This window comes from Palaemon carinicauda, chromosome 40 (assembly GCF_036898095.1).
Source record: "Palaemon carinicauda isolate YSFRI2023 chromosome 40, ASM3689809v2, whole genome shotgun sequence".
In the NCBI taxonomy this organism is placed as follows: Eukaryota; Metazoa; Arthropoda; class Malacostraca; order Decapoda; family Palaemonidae; genus Palaemon; species Palaemon carinicauda.
This window is the reverse complement of record NC_090764.1, coordinates 52,829,702-52,848,461: the sequence shown is the minus strand read 5'-3', so window position 1 is coordinate 52,848,461 and position 18,760 is coordinate 52,829,702. Positions and strand designations below refer to the sequence as shown.

The 18,760-nt window shown below is 37.1% G+C and overlaps 1 protein-coding gene across 1 annotated transcript in view; it reads right to left on the bottom strand.

Annotated features, from left to right (window-relative positions):
* Positions 1-8,129: 8,129 nt before the first annotated feature.
* Positions 8,130-18,760, bottom strand: part of LOC137632037 (uncharacterized) — a 29,928-nt gene continuing 19,297 nt past the window's right edge. The window contains exon 4 of the mRNA XM_068364012.1: positions 8,130-8,568. Coding sequence (XP_068220113.1) covers positions 8,288-8,568 — 281 coding nt within the window. The 3' untranslated portion in view covers positions 8,130-8,287. The remainder of the gene's footprint in view (positions 8,569-18,760) is intronic.

Below are 18,760 nucleotides of genomic sequence, written 5' to 3'. Positions count from 1 at the left end.
GAGTGCAGTAGTGGGTAAGGGTTCTACCACTACATTCCCTTAATTCCAATATCCTTTTAATCTGCTCTTGAAATGTTTTATAATTGGGTTGTACGGAAGGCTAAGAAGCCTTTCGCATCCTTTTTGATTTGGCGGGTGGTCAAATGTCATTTCTTGAGAGCGCCCAGATTAGGGGTTTGATGAGGTCCTGTTGTATGGGTTGCAGCCCTTGATACTTCAGCTCCTGGGAGTCTTTCAGCATCCTAAGAGGATCGCTGGGCTTCGTGAGGAAGACAGACTAACAAGGCAGAGTAATCGTCTAAGTCAACTTACTTACCAGGTACCTATATATATTTGGGTTTTGTTATGATATAACTGTCAAAAACTCTAAGCATATACGCTGTAAACTTAATTAACTCTGGTCTCTACCCACCACCATGGGTGTGAATCAGCTATTATATATTCACCGGCTAAGTTAAATATTTAAAAATGATATTTTAATTATAAAATAAATTTTTGAATATACTTACCCGGTGAATATATAAATTAAAGGCCCTCCCTTCCTCCCCGATAGAGACCCAGCGGGATGAGAAGAATTGGAGCTGTTTACATGTATATGCGGTATCTGGCCGATAGTTGGCGCTGGTGGGCACACCCGCAACCTTCATAGCGATCGCTCGCGAGTTTTTGTGTTTTTCTGTCGAGCTGCCGGAGGCGTCAGCTATTATATATTCACCGGGTAAGTTTATTCAAAAATTTATTTTATAATTAAAATATCATTTTTCCTATGTCAAAATTGGTTTTTTGGGCTCGAGCCATGTTGTCCTGATTGAAGTGTACCAGAGAATTAGTATTCTCGGTTGTGGCCATGAGTGTTTTAACCCTTTGACCCCTCATAGACATATCCATACTACCACCTAGCAATAGGAATGAAGGTCTTAAGCTATGAGCACAAGCAATTTGGTTATAATATAAGTAGGAGCAAAGGAATTTAATAGCACAGTCCCACTCACTGCAAATAAAATCTTTGTCTCCAGTAGTCAGTCAGACCAAAGTCTATAAAAGGTGGGTTAAAAATGTGAACAGTAGGTCCAATTAAAGGAAATACAAAAAGATCAATAATCTTTCATTATTTGCAAAGGTTTTATAAATGTAACAATATACAGTGCAATAATATGAATAATAAATATGTGCAGAAAACTGAAGTTTTACTTTACTTTAACTTTGATGGCTGCTTTTCCGGTCCCATACAGCAGGGGAACCCCACTCTCTACAGGACCTCCACTGTCGTTTTACCTTGTTCGTTCAGAGTATTTAATGTTTCATATCACATATTGTTCATTTACTGTTAAATCGTCCCCGTCAAAGGACTCATGAAATAAGAAAGTCTTCAGTTTCCTCTTGAAAGCCTTAATGTCTTCAATCATTCGAATGTTTCGTAGGAGTTTGTTATATAGTCTCGGGGCCCCATATTTAAAGGCCCTGGAGCCTAAAGTAGACATAAATCTAGGTTCCAACAGTTTGAAGCCATCTGTAACTATTCTCGTGTCGACACGATTTGTTGGCTGTGTAATATGTAGCAATTCTCTCAAGTATTTTGGACGCCCAGTTCTGATAACTTGGTGGGTTATTGTACATATTTTAAATTAAATTCTCGCTTTAATCAGCAGCCAGTGTAAATGGTTAGTATAGGGGTGATCCTTTCTCTAGGTGGGACACCCTTTATCAGTCTTGCTCCTCTGTTTATTATGTTTTGTAATTTCTTAAGTTGCACTGTTGTTAAATTGTAATAGATAGAGTTGCAGTAGTCAATCCTGGTAATAACACAGTTTATCACAAGTTTCTTAACAGAATTTTTGTCCAAGTACTTTTTTATAAATGCAATATTTCTTAGATGATAACCAGCAGTTTTTATTACATTATTTATTTGGGCATTTAGAGACAGGTTACAATCAAGAAATATACCTAGATCTCGAACTTTACTAGATATCAGCACCGAGTCATTATTTATGATCATTTGAATATCGCCTAAGTTTCTCCCGCTGTTTCTTTTGCCCACCACCATGAATTCAGTTTTGTTCTCATTTAATTTTAGTTGTTTAAATGTCATCCATTCTCTAACACTGTCAAGGATTCGGTTTAGAGTTTCAGTAGTGTCATGTATATCATTTATGGAGAAGTAAAATTGTGTTATCTGCAAATAGTTTAAACTTCACGCCATGCCTTTGTAGCATTTTCGATAGACCAGTAGTATAGATGCAGAATAAGATTGGGCCAAGTACACTCCCCTGGGGTACCCTTATGTTTAAGGGTTCATATGATGAATAAGAGTTTCCAATTTGTACACAGTAATATCTACCAACTAAGTAGTCTTTTAGGTATTCAAAGGTTTGATCTTCAATGTTGATGGACCGTAGATCATCTAGTAGCAGTTCATGCACCACTGTATCCAAAGCAGCACTGAGATCGAGCAGTATTAAGATACCACATTTATTTTCATCCATCATTTCTAGCACATCATTTACAACAGAGCAGATGGCTGTCTCCATAGAGTATAGTATAGTTTTCTGTAAGCAGATTGGTTGTCAGGCAAAGCTTCTATTACTTCTAAGTGGCTGACTAGTCGTTCAAGAATTACATATTCAAGCACTTTTGAGACAAAGGGTAGATTTGAAATAGGTCTATATGAGCTTAATTCCTGGTAGTCCAGTGCATTTTTCAGAACTGGTGTGACTTTAGCCATTTTCTCAGATTTAGGAAACTTACATTCATCAATGCTTGCATTTGCTCTTCTCGTTATTATTTCGGCTAGACTAGAAGTCTCTCTCTCTCCAATTACTTCAGATATTGGCATAGGATCGATTGCGCAGTTTGTTTTCTTTGCTCTGTTGATAATTCTGGTGATGTCATTTTGTGTTATGTTGTTAAATCGTATTAATTTTGTCTGTGTGCCTGGTATATCATTAATCAGATGTTAAGTATTTACAAATGACCTGGTTATATTTTCAATTTTGTTTTTAAAGAATACTAGAAAATTATTTGCTAGTTCCTGGTCACGGTATCCATCAGGTAGCTTCTTTTCTTTTACATTTCCTATTATACCAGATGTTGAAGGAAGGGGGTGTTACTGTACTTGAATGGTTGGTGAGATTGTTTTAATGTGTGTTTTGTGTTGTCAATGGTACCAGTAGATTGGGTCTGTGCATGTATTGTACCACTATATAAGGGTAAGGGAGATGTGCATGAGTGTTGTAATTCAAGAGGTATTAGTTTGTTGAGTGTAGTTGGAAAAGTGTATGGTAGAATACTGATTATTAGGATTAAGGATAAAACAGAGAATGCAATCTTGGAAGTACAGGGTGGTTTTAGAAGAGGTAGGGGTTGTATGAATCAGATTTTTACAGTTAGGCAGATATGCGAGAAATATTTAGCAAAAGGTAAGGAGGTGTATGTTGCGTTTATGGATCTGGAGAAAGCATATGATAGAGTTGATAGGGAAGCAATGTGGAATGTGATGAGGTTATATGGAGTTGGTGGAAGGTTGTTGCAAGCAGTGAAAAGTTTCTACACAGGTAGTAAAGCATGTGTTAGAATAGGAAATGAGGTGAGCGATTGGTTTCCGGTGAGAGTGGGGCTGAGACAGGGATGTGTGATGTCGCCGTGGTTGTTTAACTTGTATGTTGATGGAGTGGTGAGAGAGGTGAATGCTAGAGTGCTTGGACGAGGATTAAAACTGGTAGGCGAGAATGATCATGAATGGGAGGTAAATCAGTTGTTGTTTGCGGATGATACTGTACTGGTAGCAGACACAGAAGAGAAGCTTGACCGACTAGTGACAGAATTTGGAAGGGTGTGTGAGAGAAGGAAGTTGAGAGTTAATGTGGGTAAGAGTAAGGTTATGAGATGTACGAGAAGGGAAGGTGGTGCAAGGTTGAATGGAGAGTTACTTGAGGAGGTGGATCAGTTTAAGTACTTGGGGTCTGTTGTTGCAGCAAATGGTGGAGTGGAAGCAGATGTACGTCAGAGAGTGAATGAAGGTTGCAAAGTGTTGGGGGCAGTTAAGGAAGTAGTAAAAAATAGAGGATTGGGCATGAATGTAAAGAGAGTTCTATATGAGAAAGTGATTGTACCAACTGTGATGTATGGATCGGAGTTGTGGGGAATGAAAGTGATGGAGAGACAGAAATTGAATGTGTTTGAGATGAAGTGTCTGAGGAGTATGGCTGGTGTATCTCGAGTAGATAGGGTTAGGAACGAAGTGGTGAGGATGAGAACGGGTGTAAGAAATGAGTTAGCGGCTAGAGTGGATATGAATGTGTTGAGGTGGTTTGGCCATGTTGAGAGAATGGAAAATGGCTGTCTGCTAAAGAAGGTGATGAATGCAAGAGTTGATGGGAGAAGTACAAGAGGAAGGCCAAGGTTTGGGTGGATGGATGGTGTGAAGAAAGCTCTGGGTGATAGGAGGATAGATGTGAGAGAGGCAAGAGAGCGTGCTAGAAATAGGAATGAATGGCGAGCGATTGTGACGCAGTTCCGGTAGGCCCTGCTGCTTCCTCCGGTGCCTTAGATGACCGCAGAGGTAGCAGCAGTAGGGGACTCAGCAGTATGAAGCTTCATCTGTGGTGGAAATGTGGGAGGTTGGGCTGTGGCACCCTAGCAGTACCAGCTGAACTCGGCTGAGTCCCTGGTTAGGCTGGAGGAACGTAGAGAGTAGAGGTCCCCTTTTTGTTTTGTTTCTTGTTGTTGTCGGCTACCCCCCAAAATTGGGGGAAGTGCCTTTGGTATATGTATGTATGTATGTATGTATTTTACCATTCAGGAGACAATATAACTTATTTATGTCTGTTGCTGCTTCAAGGATCTTTCTCTTATAGTATTTACTTTTTTTCCTTCTTAGTAGGTAGTTATATTGACACGCAGCAGTTTGTATTTTACCCAAGTACTTTCAGTTTTTAACCTATTCCCCTTTCTTTCTTTACGTCTTTTTTCCCTCTTTTTTTACCAAAGTCTCTCCATCAAACCAAGGAGATTGGTCTTTTACGGTTAGTCTTTTCCATCGGTGGGCACATGGTATCATATTCACTTTTACTCACTTTATTTTAAGTGGTCATAAGATAGTCAGCACACTTAGCTCCTAAGAGACGTTGGTCATCATGATCACAAGGAATGTTGATAGCAACATTTATTTTCTTTGAAACTTCTTCAATAAATACGGTAGGAGAAAAATTTGATTTATGTCTAAAGTTTATTTTCTTTACTAAAGCATGTTTCTGTAGAGGTAGACTAAACTTAATAAGTTTGTGTACTGGGGAGATAGTACATTTCTCTTCGACTTTTATATCAGATACAATATTATTCATATCATCACTTAGAACTGAGTCTAGCGCATGCCCAGTTAAAGTAGTTTTACAGTCGACATTATTCACTAGTCGATATGATTCTAGTAACTCACTAAATGCCAAAGCGTCAGGATTTGATGCGTCATCCATCCAAAAATTGAAGTCTCCACAGATAACTAATTTGTTTTTCTCCATGTTATTCATCTCAATGAGAGCATCAAATTCTTCAAAAAAGATAGTGTTTGTTCTAGGAGGTATGTAGATTGTTACAAAGGATATTCTTCTATTTTTTGGCATAAATTTTATTTCTATATATTCAAAGCTTGTTACACTAATTCTTTTCAACGTTTTGAGATTTGAGTAATTTTTATGAGTAAAGAGTCCGACACCCCCATCAGACCTACCTTCTCTCGGTATGTGAAAGAAGGCATGTGTGGGGTGGGCGTCATTTCAGTGATCTTTGCCTTGTCCAAGTTATTTAGCCATGTTTCAGATAATACTAGCATATCTAAATATTTCTCGTTTATCAATTCTCGAATTTGAAGACATTACCTACAGATTGTATATTTAAATTAGCCACAGTTTATGACATTCCCTAGTAATCATGATCAGTATTTTCCGCTAATCTTTTCAATTCCAAGTCAAAAGCATTGCAGTCTTTAGAATTTACTCTGGTCACTTGGTCTGTTTAACTTTGTGCAGTTTATACACTTTGACACTTGCGAATTACACTCCCTGGTGGAGTGTCTCCCTGAACATTTCTGCAGACTTTATCTTCATTCTTAGACTTGCAATCTTTTTCAAAATGTCCATACCTCTAACAGTGGTAGCAGGTGATCACATAATACCTATCACGTATGTTATAAATGCCCCATTGTATCGAAACTTTGTCCCCATTATCATGAATTACACAATTCCTCTGAAGTCAACTTTACTGAAATACATACTAGTATTTCAATGTGGAAGAACAAAATTTTACCAAGGAGTTTACCAAATATTTTGCTTTTCATTGGTCACAGGCTTTTAATCATCTTAGAAAAGTTAGAGATTCTCAGTAATTGCTGTTGCCAGTAGCTGTTGTTTCCACAAGTCTTTCCACAAGATTCTTATGCTATTCATTCAGAGAAGGGAGATATTTGACTATTACAAAATAAATAGAACCATCTTGTAAATAATTTCTTTTTCTAAATCTGGAATCGTGGTGTATTGCAAAGGGAAGGAAATAGTTCCTCTTACTTCCGGTTGAAGAAGAGATATTCTTTGATAGTGTAAATGCTTTGAATATAAGTTTTACAGTCATCTCTTTTAGGTTGGTCTGAGTAATTTTTGGAGGTTAGGTTAGTTTTATTTGTTTGGCCCCTTCTCTCACATATCCACATCCATGGTGTGGGTTTCAGTCAGATGAACCTAAGGTAAGATTCATAAGAATAAAAAGAATTTTGATAAAATAGAATCGTATTTCAATATTCATAGTGGTTCACTTAGTTTCCCCTGCCTCCATATTGATTGTTGATGTTAAAAGGCCATTTCAGTTTGAGGTCGACTTCAAATATGAAGCGTACCCAAGTCAATAGCTGTTATCATAAGAGTGCTATAGATGGCATGCAAAACCATAACATACTGAAAGAGGGAAGACAAATGGAATGAGAGAATTTCAATCTTTCTATGATATGTTGAAAGAGAGTGTTTCATCGCGGAAGGTATATGAACATTTATAAGAATTGAACCAATAAATGCTATTATCAAAAGTTTTTTATTCCTAGAAAGCTGTGTGTAATTGTTTCAAGTCTTTGTTCTATCTAGCAGAAGGAACTTCCTAACATTTTTAGTCTTGGCAATCCTCCAACTGGTGAATGTCATCCAATGACCTCTCTAGATTTAGGTAGAAATTTCCCTAAACTTCATGCTTGTTTGAATACATAAGTCTTTTTTTTTCGTCCATGACAAATCCTCTTGTATGTCTGAAGTCTCACAAGGTTTCATGACAAAAAAAAAGAAAGTGATTTCCCACTAATGGAAATGAAGGGATATTGACCATATGAAGAAGTTGTTTTACAAAAAATTGATGAAACCGAAAACATTCAGTTAAAGATTTTTCTTAACGATTTCATAAGAAGGAGTATGGAAACAGCTTGAGTTAGCAGATGTTATATCAGCATCCCTTACCTAGTGGTTATGTATCCCCAGGAGTCTATTTGCTAAGAATGTCAGTCAAAGCTATGATGGCATGGTAGCTTATAGACAAAGTACAAGCTTGGATCAGAGTTGGAGTTTGGAGCGAGGCAGAAGAAGCATGCATACCTAAAATGATCAGAAGCCTTAGGTTGATTTTAGGAGTTAGAAGACCTGTTACATAAAGGTCTGGCTAGTGAATGGATTGTAATCACACAGAAAGATTGGAAATGCCGAGGGAAGGCTTCATGAATGATGCTTGATATGGGCACATATCAATAGGCAAGAAAGGAGCTAGAGGAAGGGGTGTGTACTGTAGAGAGGAGGGGAATCAAGTTTCAAGAATGTTACTGGAACATGAAGAATGGAAACTAGGCTAGAATAGAGGACTTTAGGTGAATTACATCAAGTAAAGGACACCAGAGCACCAATATCTCTTTTAGATGAATCCATGTAAAAATCCCTCCTTGACATGACCATCTCATACAGTTTCCTTTAGTATGAATAGACAACCAACAAAGAAATCCAAGACTGCACATCAAATTGAAGAACTACACTAAGCTTTGATAAAAGTAATTTGAAACCTTTTTTAAAAGACAAGTTCATAAGTTAAATAAATAGTAAGGTAATAACACAAACGGGAAATAAAACATTATTTTTAAAGTGTTTATTTTAAAGTGCTGAATGATGCTTGGTTAAAAACTTTATTTCTTTTTGGTAATCTACCTTAATGAATAAAAGGTACATATGAAAAATACATAACTATATACATTACATAGATCAATTGAGATCAATAGTTATTCTATATGCTTTACAGTACCATTACTTAGTATCTCGGAACCCAAGACTAAATTTTGCTCCTTATAGTGGAATGGTGGGTTATTGTGAAAAATTTGTGGACCATTTTCCTTTACAACTATAAATTGTTCTTCTGTGAAGACATGTATTGTTGAAATGGGCTTTTTCTTGCATGGCTTGATGGCTCTTGGATCCTTTGTTGAGTGAGGTGCTTTGAATTCCTTTTCCATCTTATTGGAAGTACAGCAGAGTGTTATTAACCCAAATATCATCATTGAAGCTGCAAAAAAAAAAGCTTATGTAATGATACATTAATAAAATGTCAATGTTTTGCAATTATTAACTTTTACATTTTTCCATTCCTCCTCCATTCACTCCTAACATTTCCGTATATCTTAATGCTTCTATGATATACAATAAAAAATGTTGGAAGAGGAGTCAGACAGTGTTGTTCCACATCACCAATTCTGTACAACATCTGTGTAGAAGCAATGATGAGAGAGTCACTGGAAGTTCTGGAAGATGTCTTTAAGGTGGTTGGAGAAATTGTGAAAATCACAATGTTTGCTAATGACAAAGCAGTTATCTGTAGCACAAAAGAGGGTTTACAGTAGATAATAAATAAGATAAACAAGACACCAGAAAAGTATGCAATGAACATAAATAATTCTAAGACCAAGGTAATGAGAATTGCAAGAAGATGAGGACTTCCAATAAACATGCGGATTAGAGATGCAGCTGTGGAGAAAGTCAGTCATTTCAAGTACTGTATTTGGGAAGCATTATAAAAAGAAGGAAACTGCAGTAAAGAGATTAAGAGCAGAATAACCCAAGGTAAGGTAGCTTTTGATAGAGAGAGACAAACATTAATGGGAAAACTGGAAATGGAACTAATGAAAAGGATTGTTAAAAGATTCAAATGGAGTGCAGCATTGTATGGTTCTGAAGCATAGAATATAAAAAAGAAACAGACAAGAAACATATGGAAGCATTTGATATGTGGATATGGAGGAGGATGCTGAAAATAAGCTGGAGACCACACATGATATATGAAGAGATGCTAAGAATAGTTGGAGAAGAAAGAACCCTACTTACTGTACAATAATAAAGAGAAGGCAGGAAAACTGCATAGGACACCTTTTTTTGAGGAGATGGATTACTGAAGGATATTAAAGATGGCAATTTGAAGGACGGAGACCCAGAGGAAAGAAAAGGAAGTCGATGCTAGACGACCTGAAGGGAGGGAGAAGGTATCAAGAGCTAAAAGAGGTGGTCATGGATAGAGAATTAGGAAGGGTGACTAAACCATGAAAGGACCTCCCTATAGGGCAGAACACTATAGTAATGTGTACACACACACACACACACACATATATATATATATATATATATATATATATATTATATATATATATATATATATATATATATATATATATGTACAGTGAACCCTCGCTACTTCGCGGTTCGACAATCGCGGATTCACCACTTCGCGGGGTTTTCCCATAACCCATATATATATACATATCGCGGATTTTCCGGAAAATTCGAAAATACCGCGAAATCTGAAGATAACCAAATACGATATTTTGTTACCTGTAATTCCATTAATACTGTAATTAGTAATATCTGCTCTTACTGATTGTTCATTGCATTACATATGATATATAATTCAGCACAGAAAGAAATAAAACACGAAAAGAGAATGTGATCATACGATAATTCAGTACGTAGTAAAATTAAATCGAACATGAAACGCAAATCAGATGCAGTCATACCATATTAGAATGGTGTGTACTGTAATGGATGTGCTTCTTTTCCATGAATCTTTTGTATGTATACGTACGTAGTACAGTACTGCATCCAATAATATTCTTTGTTGCAAAAATCACATTTCGAATAAGTACTGTAAGCGTACGAGAGAGAGAGAGAGAGAGAGAGAGAGAGAGAGAGAGAGAGAGAGGCGTAAAATAGCGTACGTACGTAAATTTTTATTATTATTGTTATTATTATTATTATTGTTGTTGTTGTTAATAAAATTATTATTGTTATTATTATTAATCATTATTATTATTATTATTACTGTACTGTACAGTATTATTATCATTATTTATTATTATTACGGTACCCTTGTACTTAATCTACGTACGTTCAGTATGCGCGGGGCATCTTCTATGAGTAACCAACGCACCATGTACTGTAAGACGGGTTGTGATTGGTTCAAGCGCTGACAGATGACGAATCAAAACTCAAGTTTTGTTATCTAGCCTGTGATTGGTGTTTTGCCCGCATCTTCAACTTCCAGCATCACAGTTCTCGCGGGTCTGCATCGTTCACTTTCTCTTTCCGCGTATTGCTGAGTAGACGTTCTTAAGTTTGTGAAGTTTAATCTGTGCTGTGTGCGACTGTTTTAAGTTGAACTTTTTGTTGAACTTTCTGTTACAATGGCTCCCAAGCGTTCTGCTTCTAGTAAGGCTGGTAGTGAGCCTAAACGCCACCGAAGAATGATGACGATAGCTGAGAAGGTTACGCTTCTCGACATGTTAAAAGATGGTAGAAGTTACGCGGCCGCCGGCCGCCATTTTGGCATCAACGAATCCACCGTTCGCTACATCAGGAAGGACGAGGCGAACATTAGAAAGACTGCTGCAATCACCTTTAGCAGATCAGCGAAGCGAGTCGTTACAACGCGTAATAAAACGATCGTACGCATGGAAGGTGCTTTAGCTGTGTGGATTGCCGACTGTCGGAAGAAGAACATAGCGTTGGATACGAACACCATCCGAACAAAGGCTTTGAGCTTGTATGAGAATTTTGCGGCAAAGGAACCTCATGACGACGATGGCGACCATGCTGAAGAAGATGATGATGTAGATGATCCTCAACCAGGGACCTCCACTGATTCCCAGCGTCAGAAACAACGTTTTTCCGCCAGCAAAGGATGGTTCGCGAAGTTTCAGAAACGCTTCGCCCTGAAAAGCGTTTCCCTGCATGGGGAGTCTGCTTCCGCTGACACTGCCGCTGCTGAAACTTACGTGAACCAGACTTTCAAGAACATTATCGCTGAAGGTGGATACAAGCCGGAACAAGTGTTTAATATGGATGAAACCGGCTTGTTTTGGAAGAGAATGCCGTCGCGAACTTTCCTGTTCAAAGAGGAAGCCAAAGCCTCTGGCTTTAAGGCATTCAAGGATCGCGTTACCCTCGTGATGTGTGGCAATGCTGCTGGATTTTTGTTAAAGCCGGGGCTTATTTATAAGTCGAAAAATCCTCGCGCTTTGAAAAACAAAAATAAGAATCTCCTTCCCGTGTACTGGATGCATAATCAAAAAGCATGGATTACGAAGATGCTGACCTCCAACTGGTTCCACCAGTGTTTCATCCCGCAAGTCCATGAATATCTCTTAGAGAAGGGCTTGCCATTCAAGATCCTTCTCCTTATGGATAACGCTGGTGGACACGCAACTGACCTGTCGCGTGAGGGCGTTCAGGTTGAGTTCCTGCCACCCAACACCACGTCATTAATTCAACCAATGGACCAGGGGGTTATCAGGGCGTTCAAGGCCCTCTACACGAAGAATACCTTGGCGGACCTCGTTGCGTGTGTGGATGCTGCCCAAGATGACGAGGATGAAGACTTCAACTTGAAGGCGTACTGGCGGCAGTACACCATAGCCACGTGCCTGCAGAATATTCAAAAGGCACTTCAAGAGATGAAACCTGCAACCGTAAATGCGAGCTGGAAGAAGCTGTGGCCCGATATTGTTTACGACGACAAGGGATTTACTCCGTCGGAAATCCAACACTCTGCAATACGGAAATCTGTGCAGTTGGCTGCCATAATTGGGGGTGACGGGTTTGGCGACATGACGACTGAAGACGTCGACGAGTTGTTGGACTGCCATTCCCAGCCCCTAACTGACGCAGACCTCGAAGACCTGACGAAATCGGCAAGTGAGGAAGAGAGTGAGGGTACCCAGGAAGAGACCCAAGAAAATGTAGAAGAAACGGGCTTAACATTAGAACGGCTCGCCAAGTTCTGCAACCATATGAAGGAGGCGAAAGAAATGTTGCAAGAGTGGGACGAGGATATGGTTCGCTCGATGCAATTCTGCAACAAGGTCGATGACATCACGACTCCCTACAGGATGCTCTTGGATCGAAAAAAGAAGCAGCGGCAACAACTTCCGATCACAATGTTTTTTCAGCCTCGCAAAAAAGAGCCAGTTCCTCCTGCTAGTACGCCTTCGGAAGAAATTGAAGAAGTTGAAGAGGTGTCCCAGGAAAAGACACCTCCGTCTGAAGAGACGTAAAATACTATCATTGACTGCACAGTAGAACACATCATCAGCTTCATCATCATCATTTCTACTGTGCAGCAAATTCATCGCCATCGTCATTCAAGTTTTTCTGGAACTTCTTTCGTGGTGAGTACAGTAACAATCTTTATTTTTTACTTTAACCTGTTTTATAGTTTAGTACTGTACGTACTGTATGCATTAAGTTAAAGGGAAGGTTTTAAAAGTCTACATGTTGTAACCTATCATATTTTTTTTGTTTAAAATTTACATTTACGTACGTAAAACAATCTCTCTCTCTCTCTCTCTCTCTCTCTCTCTCTCTCTCTCTCTCTCTCTCTCTCTCTCTCTCTCTCTCTCAAATTGTTTTCCTGCTTTGCTACGTACAAGTACTGTATAATTTATATTTGTAAGGTAACATATTTTGTAAATGCTTTGTACTGTAAATACTGTATGTACTGTATCATTATTTATCACTATCATCATGCGTGTTAAATGCCTTGTTTGTTCTGAGCGTGGTTGTTTACTGAGCGTACACGCCGTCGTTTCAGGCGGCGTCATAAAGAAAAAGATTTCATTTGGAAGTCCTAAGAAAAATACGTAAACTAAAACATTGGTAATAAAAAAATCAACATACAGTACTGTATAATCAATATAATCGATGCAAAAACTAACCATACGTACATATATGTGTACACTAAATGAGTTTGTTTCTTCATTATGATCAGAGATGAACGTAAACAAAACATTGGTTGCCATTTTTTATCGTGCTTTTTAGGTGTTTAGGAAACACATGATATAAAATCGCCTTTAATATTTGTGCCTGTTTTAGTTTAGGGTGCTGTAGTACATGCATTAAGTGTTCTGTACATTACAGGGTGTAAAGGGTGGTTTGTTAACAGTACTACGTACAAGGGAAGGTTTTAAAAGTCCGAATATACATGTTAAATAAATAGGTAAATATGCTGTCACTACTTCGCGGATTTTCACCTATCGCGCCCGCGTCTGGAACCTATCTACCGCGATAAACGAGGGTTCACTGTATATATACACACACACAGTATATACATATACACACCACACACATATATACACTATATATATATATATATATATATATATATATATATATATATATACACACACACACTCCAAAATCAAACCATTGTTCTCTAAACTTGGGTAGTGCCATATCCTCTGTACCATGGTCTTCCACTGTTTTGGGTTAGAGTTCTCTTGCGTGAGGGTGCACTCGGGCACACTATTCTATCTTAATTCTCTTCTTGTTTTGTTAAAGTTTTTATAGTTTATATAGGAGATATTTATTTCAATGTTGTTGCTCTTCTTAAAATATTTTATTTTTCTTCGTTTCCTTTCCTCACTGAGCTATTTTCCCTGTTGGAGCCCCTGAGCTTATAGCATCCTGCTTTTCAAATTAAGGTTGTAGCTTAGCAAATAATAATGATATATATAAATATATATATATATATATATATATATATATATATATATATATATATATATATATATATATATATATATATATATATATATATATATATATATATATATATATATATATATATATATATATATATATATATATATATATATATATATATATATATATATATATATATATACATACTGTGTATATATATACAGTATATATATATATATATATATATATATATATATATATATATATATATAATATACAGTATATATATATATATATATATATATATATATATATATATATATATATATACACACACACACAAACAGTATATATATGTATACTGTATATATATACAGTACATGTATATATATGTGTATATATATGTATGTATGTATGAATATCATCATCATTAAAACCAGCTGTTACTAGTCCACTGCAGAAGCGTGGTAGAAATGGCATTAAAGTTATTGTGTTGGTTAAAAGAAAAATAAAAGTACTGTACTATATACTATATGTTGCTGTAGTAATAACATGATACTGTCCAGTAATGAAAACATACACGATGATTTTAACTTTAACATCTACAAACTATTTATCACTGTTTATCATCTCATATCGTACTCATATTATTATTATTATTATTATTATTATTATTATTATTATTCTCATTATTATTATTATTACTTGCTAAGCTATTATTATGATTATTATTATTATTATTATTATTACTTGCTAAGCTACAACCCTCATCGGAAAAGCAGGATATTGTAAGCCCAGGGTCTCCAACAGGGAAAATAGCCCAGTGAGGAAAGGAAACAAGGGAAAATAAAATATTTTAAGAACAGTAATAACATTAAAATATATATTTTCTATATAAACTATAAAAACTTGAACAAGACAAGAGGAAGAGAAATAAGATAAAATAGTGTGCCTGAGTGTATCCTCTAGCAAGAGAACTCCACTCCAAGATAGTGGAAGACCATTGTACAGAGGCTAAGCACTACCTAGGGCTAGAGAACAATGGTTTGATATTGGCGTGTTCTTCTCCTAGAAGAGATGCTTACCATAACTTAAGAGTCTCTTCTATCCTTACCAAGAGGAAAGTGGCTACTGAAAAATTACCGTGCAGTAGTTAACCCCTTAAGAGAAATAGAATTGTTTTGTGATTTCAGTGTTGTCAGGTGTATGAGGACAGGGGAGAATATGTAAAGAATAGGCCAGACTATTCGGTGTATATGTATGTAGGCAAAAGGAAAATGAACTGTAACCAGAGAGAAGGATTCAAAGTTGTACTCCCTGGCCAGTCAGAGGACCCCATAAATCTCTATTACTATTATTGCCTGCTAAACTACAACACTAGTTGGAAAAGCAGAATGCTATAAGCCCGAGGGCTGCAACAGGGAAAATAGCCCAGTGAGGAAAGGAAATAAGGAAACTACAAGAACAGTAATTAACAATATAAAATACTTTAAGAACATAACATTAAAATTAAATGAATATTTTTTATATAAACTATAAAAACAAAAAAATAAGAGAAAGAAAATTAAGATAGAATAGCGTGCCCAAGTGTAACCTCAAGCAAGAGAACTCTACCCCAAGACAGTGAAAGACCATGGTACAGAGACCATGGCACTATCCAAAACCAGAGAACAGTGATTTGATTATGGGTTGACCTTCTCGAAGAGCTGCTTATCATGGCTAAAGTCTTTTCCACCCCTACTGAGAGGAAAGTAGCCACTGAACAATTGCATTGCAATAGTTAACCCTCTGAGCGAGGAAGAATTGTTTGGTAATCTCAGTGTTGTCAGGTGTATGAGGACAGAGGAGAATATGTAGAGAATAGGCTAGACTATTCGGTGTATGTGTAGGCAAACTGAAAATGAGCCCTAACCAGAGAGAAGTATCCAATGTAGTAGTCTAGCGATAGTATTCTGTATAATGAATGATATTACCAATGAAAACTATTGAAAGAGGCTCAAAATACAAATCATAGATGTTTATATATTGTTTTCGATTATATAAAATACATGATAGTATTGTAATGTGACTAGTAGTATGAAAGATAAGGAAGATAAAATTTATATACAATTTTGATTATCTTATAACTCTCTTTTTTTATTAACAAAAAATTTGTGTTTCCTTTGTATGGGGCTTTAAATATATCAAAACATAATTGGCCCAATATAAGATATGTTCAATTCTAATCAACATTTATTTCTTATTTTTAATATATTTAGATAAAACTATATATATATATATATATATATATATATATATATATATATATATATATATATATATATATGTGTGTATTTGAAACCAAAGTTCTCTCTCTCTCTCTCTCTCTCTCTCTCTCTCTCTCTCTCTCTCTCTCTCTCTCTCTCTCTCTCTCTCTCTCACTGAAGATGAGAAAGGTTATGGAAAGAGGTGGAAATATTCATATTGTCAGTAAAAATTGCAATCTACTAAATATTACAATATTGAATTATTATTGTAATTATTATTGCTATTATAGTGCACTGTAGCTCTATAGTGTATTACTTGCATACATTAAAAGTAAAATTATATTAATTATGGGCAAAATCACTAAAAGCATAAAAATTATTTCAAGTGTATAGTTCAGGGTCCCATTATCCACAGATTTCCATTAAATGCAAAACCTGTGGATACAAAAGCCTAATATATACTCACACTGTATATATTATTACGGCTAGCGAATTACGTAAATTCCCGAGCTCCAAAACTCACCTGCTTATATTACATAATTTTGTACACAATAAAAAAACCCCAAGCACTGAGAATAATACGCAACTCTCAGATGATAATGTATATGAACAATGAATATCTAAAAGGTCTCTTTGCTTTACACTCAAAACAAAACTGGGCGATTACTTTATGTGAACTATTCTAAAACCAACCTCTTACTATGGCTCTTAGTCAAGGGATACGAGCAAAGCACTGAGAAAAAATATTGGTGATCAAAATAATACACCATATCCATATACCAAGGCACTTCCCCCAATTTTTGGGGGTAGCCGACATCAAACAAATGAAAAAAAGTGTCCCTTTCCTTTCTACGCTCCTCCCATCCTAACGAGGGACTCAACCGAGTTTGGCTGGTACTGCTAGGGTGCCACAGCCCACCCTCCTCCGTTATCCACAACAGATAAAGCTTCATAACGCCGAATCCCCTACTGCTGCTACCTCCACATCATCCAAGGCGACCGGAGGAAGCAACAGGACCTACCAGAAGTGTGTCATAATCGTTCTGCATTCATTCCTATTTCTAGCACGCTCTCTTGCCTCTCTCACATCTATCCTCCTATCACCCAGAACTTTCCTCACACCATCCATCCACCCAAACATTGGCCTTCTTTGTACTTCTTCCATCAACTCATACATTTATCACCTTCTTTAGCAGACAGCCATTTTTCATTCTCTCAACATGCCCAAACCACCTTAACACATTCATATCCACTCTAGCTGCGAACTCATTTCTTGCACCCGTTCTCACCCTCACTACTTAATTCCTAACCCTATCTACTCGGAATACACCAGCCATACTCCTCAGACACTTCATCTCAAACACATTCAACTTCTGCCTCTCCATCACTTTCATTCCCCACAACTCCGATCCATACATCACAGTTGGTACAATCACTTTCTCATATAGAACTCTCTTTACATTCATGCCCAACCCTCTATTCTTTACCACTCTCTGGCGTACATCTGCTTTCACTCCACCATTTGCTGCAACAAGAGACCCCAAGTACTTAAACTGATCCACCTCCTCAAGTAACTCTCCATTCAGCGAGACATTCAACCTCACACCACCTTCCCTTCTCGTACATCTCAAAACCTTACTCTTACCCACATTATTTCTCAACTTCCTTCTCTCACATCCCCTTCTAAATTCTGTCACTAATCAGCCAAGCTTCTCCTCCGAGTCTGCAACCAGTACTGTATCATTTGCAAACAAAAACTGATTTACCTCACATTCATCATCATTCTTGTCTACCAGTTTCAATCCTCGTACAAGTACTCGAGCATTCACCTCTCCTCAACATAAAGTTATACAACCATGGCGACATCGCACATCCTTGTCTTAGCTCCACTCTGCAGAAACCAATTGCTCACTTCATTTCCTCTCATAACACATGCTTTACTACCTTTGTAGAAACTTTTCACAGCTTGCAACAACCTTCCACCAATTCCATATAACCTCATCACATTCCACATCGCTTCCCTATCAACTCTATCATACGCTTTCTCCAGATCCATAAACGCAACACACACCTCATTACCGTTTGCTAAATATTTCTCGCATATCTGCCTAACAGTAAAGATCTGATTCCTACATCCCTTACCTCTTCTAAAACCACCCTTTACTTCTAAGATTGCATTCTCTGTTTTATCCTTAATCCTGTTAATCAGTACTCTACCATACACTTTTCCAACCACACTCAACAAACTTGAATTACAACACTCATGCACATCTCCCTTACCCTTATATAGTGGTACAATACATGCACAAACCCAATCTACTGGTACCATTGACAGCATAAAATACATATTAAACAATCTCACCAACCCTTCAAGTACAGTCACACCCCCTTCCTTCAACATCTCAGCTCTCACACCATCCATATCAGGTGTTTTTCCTACTCTCGTTTCATCTAGGGCTCTCCTCACTTCCTCTCTTGTAATCTCTC